The sequence below is a fragment of the Eimeria necatrix genome, genomic scaffold (genome assembly GCF_000499385.1).
Source record: "Eimeria necatrix Houghton genomic scaffold, Enh_scaff1762, whole genome shotgun sequence".
Lineage (NCBI taxonomy): Eukaryota > Apicomplexa > Conoidasida > Eucoccidiorida > Eimeriidae > Eimeria > Eimeria necatrix.
The window spans coordinates 1,283-4,835 of NW_013652432.1; the positions used below are offsets into that span (position 1 = coordinate 1,283).

A 3,553-nucleotide genomic window follows, 5' to 3' on the forward strand; every position below is an offset into this window, starting at 1 on the left:
CCAAGATAAAGAAGTCCGAGGGTTTAGGGGGCCCCCAGTTGAACAAATTAGAGGGTTTAGGGGCCCCCAAGTTCGGGTTTAGGGGCCCCCAAGTTTGGGGTTTAGGGGGCCCCTTAATAAGGGTTTAGGGGTTCAGGGGGCCCCCCATTTGACTGAGAAAATGGGGGGCCCCCCGTAAGGCAAATTGGGGGGCTGGGGGGGCAAAGGCAGCAGCAGAAGTTGCTGCCTGCTTAGTGCTAGCTTGCTGCAGCTAGCTGCACTTAACTGTGGCTAGCTGCAGCTAGCTGCAGCTAGCTGCACTTAGCTGCAACTAGCTACACTTAGCTGCAGCTAGCTGCACTTAGCTGCAGCTAGCTGCAGCTAGCTGCAGTCAGTTGCGCTTAGCAGCTAGCTGCAGCTAGCTGCAATTGACTGCAACTGACTGTGGCTAGCTGCAGCTAGCTGCAATTGACTGCAACTGACTGTGGCTAGCTGCAGCTAGCCACAGCTAGCTGCGGCTAGCCACAGCTAGCTCCAGCTAGCCACAGCTAGCTGCGGCTAGCCACAGCTAGCTCCAGCTAGCTGTGGCTAGCCATAGCTAGCTGCAGCTAGCTGCAAAATAAAGAAAGGCAAATGCATGCACCTACGGACAAGGCCGTGGCTAGCTACAGCTAGCTGTAGCTGTAGCTAGCTGCAGCTAGCTGCGTGTAGCTGTAGCCAGCTGCAGCTAGCTGTGGCTAGCTGTAGCTAGCTGTTACTGCTGCTGCAGCTGCCGCTGCTGCTTTTTCTCCTCTTGTTTTTCTCGTGCTCTTGCAGCTGATTGTGCTGCTGCCTTTTCTCTTGCTGCTGCTGCTGCTGCTGCTGCTGCTGCTGCTGCTGCTGCTTCCGTTGCCTCCCGCGCTGAAGCTGCTTCCCCTGCTGCTGTTGCTGCTGCTGCTCCTGTTGCTACTCCTGCTGCTGCTACTGCCTCTGTCGCTACTCCTGCTGCTGCTGCCGTTGCTGCTTTTGCTGCTGCTGCTTCTGCCTCTGTCGCTACTCCTGCTGCTGCTGCCGTTGCTGCTTTTGCTGCTGCTGCTTCTGCTGCTGCTGCTGTTGCTGCTGCTGCTGCTGCTGCTGCAGTGTCCGACACCCCCAGCCTCTGCAGGGAGAGCAGCAGTTGCCTCTGCTGCCTATTCTCTAAACCCTCGAACTTTTGTGGAAAGTGTTTTAATTTAATTTGTTTTTGTGTCTTTATTTATTATTTTGATTTAATTTATTTTATTTTCTCATTTTTCATTTGCTGCAGCAGATTCTGCTGCGCGTTTTGCACGCACACTTGTTCCCCTCTGCCGCACCAGGGTCAAGGGTTTAGGGTTTAGGGTTTAGGGTTTAGGGTTTAGGGGCTACGCCGCGAAAAGCTAGCCGAAGAGCTGCATCCCGCCAACCCTGCAGCAGCAGCAGCAGCAGCAGCAGCAGCAGCAGCAGCAGCAGCGGGAAGTGATTTGACGGAAGTGTTGACGGAGTTGGACGGCGCCGGCAGCAGCAAGAACTTGCTCCGGGAGCAGCAGCAGCCGTGGCTGTCGCTGCTGCTGCTGCTGCAACAGGTGTTGCAGCAGCAGCAGCAACAGCACTAGCAGCAGCAGCAGCTGCTGCTGCTGCTGCACCTGCACCGACTCGAGTAGCAGCTACACCGGCAGCAGCAGCAGAAGCACCTCCAGTTGTAGCCTCGGCAGCAGGAATAGCAGGAGCAGCAGCAGAAGCGTAGCAGCAGCAGCAGCAGCAGCAACTGCAGCAGCAGCAGCAGCAGCAACCCCAGCAGCAGCAGCAGCAGCAGCGGCAGCAACTGCAGCAGCAGCAGCAGCAGCAAAATGGCGGGTCGTGCGGTGGGGGTTCTCCGGTCCATTGGCCATGAAGTGGGGAGGGCGTACTCAGTAAGCAAACCCTAAACCCTAAACCCTAAACCCTAGCGTGTGTTGCATTTGCATGCAGCTACTTGAGCCTCAATAAGGTCGGACTGAGGGTTTAGGGTTTAGGGTTTAGGGTTTAAGGTTGGGGCTGTGCAGCCCAGGTCCCAGGGTTTAGGGTTTAGGGTTTGTGGTTTTGCGGCTCTCGAAAAAGCCGCTGCCGCGCTCGTAGGCGTGGGGCCCTGGGCTTCAGGGTTTAGGGTTTAGGGTTTAGGGTTTAGGGTTTAGGGTTTGTGGTTTAGGGTTTGGAGGAGTTTCTTCTGGGGCCTGAAGTCCCAGAGGCCCCCGTAAGAGACGCAATTATGGAAGTGGTGGACCAGAGCCCGCAGCAGGCGTTGATGTTCATCAAGTAAACCCTAAACCCTAAACCCTAAACCCTAAATCCTAAGCCCTAAACCCTAAGCCCTAAACCCTAGACTGGGAAGCCCAAACCCTGGACGCTAGAGCCTAAACCCTAGGAGTGCAGGGCCTCAAACCCTAGCGAGTTCCCTGCTCGACAGCAGCCAGTCTCCTGGCTGAGCAACAGATTGGGGTTTAGGGTTTAGGGTTTAGGGTTTAGGGTTTAGGGTTTAGGGTCTAGGGTTTAGGGTTTGTGCGGGTTTAGGGTGGTTATGCTCTTTGGCACTATTTCTGGGATCTGCATTTCCGCGCCCACAATTTTCTACCTTTCTTTTAATTGGAGCAGCTGCGACTGCAACAAACCCTTGCAGTGGTTCGTAAACCCTAAACCCTAAACCCTAAACCCTAAACCCTAAACCCTAACATCCAGTTTGGAAGCCCCAAAGCCTTCGGCCATACGAGTCTTTGCGCAGCCCTGCGCCTTTTCAGATAGATCACGTTGAGGGTTTAGGGTTTAGGGTTTGCCGTTTAGGGGCTTTGGTGCGCGTTGTCGGGGATGGGCTTGAAGGGTTTAGGGTTTAGGGTTTAGGGTTTAGGGTTTAGGGTTTGTGGTTTAGGTGGAATGCAATATTTACAGCTCTCCAGATCCCGCAGCTGCCAGTTCGCTATTTATTTTTTTGCCACCTTTGCACTTGCCGCGGGGGCCGGCGCGAGATAATCGACATGTAAACCCTAAACCCTAAACCCTAAACCCTAAACCCTAAACCCTAGTGTGCGCGGCTATAGGGATTCCGCTGCGGCTGGACTTCTGCGGCTGGGGTTGTCTGTGGCCGCTGGGGCTCCCAGCGCAGGCGTTGCGCCCCAAACCCTAAACCCTAAACCCTAAACCCTAAACCCTTTTTTGGGGTTTGCGGCGTAGGATGGAGCGAATGACCAGCGGCGTGGGATGGGCCTTTTCCAAAACCCTCAGCATTTTGTCTTACGGGTGGTTTATTCTTGGAGTGATTTGGGTTTTTAATGAAGACGATACACCTCTCCGGGGCCCACTGTGGAGACTCACCATTTGCTCGGTCAGCGAGGGTTTAGGGTTTAGGGTTTAGGGTTTAGGGTTTAGGGTTTAGGGTTTAGGGTTAGGTTTAGGGGCTAGGGGTTGGGGTTTATTCTTGGAGTGATTTGGGTTTTTAATGAAGACGATTGTGGAGAGGCCCCGGGACTGTGGAGACTCACCATTTGCTCGGTCAGCGAGGGTTTAGGGTTTAGGGTTTAGGGTTTAGGGTTTAGGGTTTAGGGTT

At 54.5% G+C, this 3,553-nt stretch overlaps 1 protein-coding gene across 1 annotated transcript; it reads right to left on the reverse strand.

Moving 5' to 3' along the window:
- Window positions 1-733: 733 nt before the first annotated feature.
- On the reverse strand, window positions 734-3,324 carry ENH_00021810 (hypothetical protein; the record flags this gene model as incomplete). Its single annotated transcript, XM_013579563.1, has 2 exons — window positions 734-1,117; window positions 3,322-3,324. The coding sequence occupies 2 exons, from the start codon at window positions 3,322-3,324 to the stop codon at window positions 734-736; spliced, it is 387 nt and encodes a 128-aa protein (XP_013435017.1).
- Window positions 3,325-3,553: the final 229 nt, after the last annotated feature.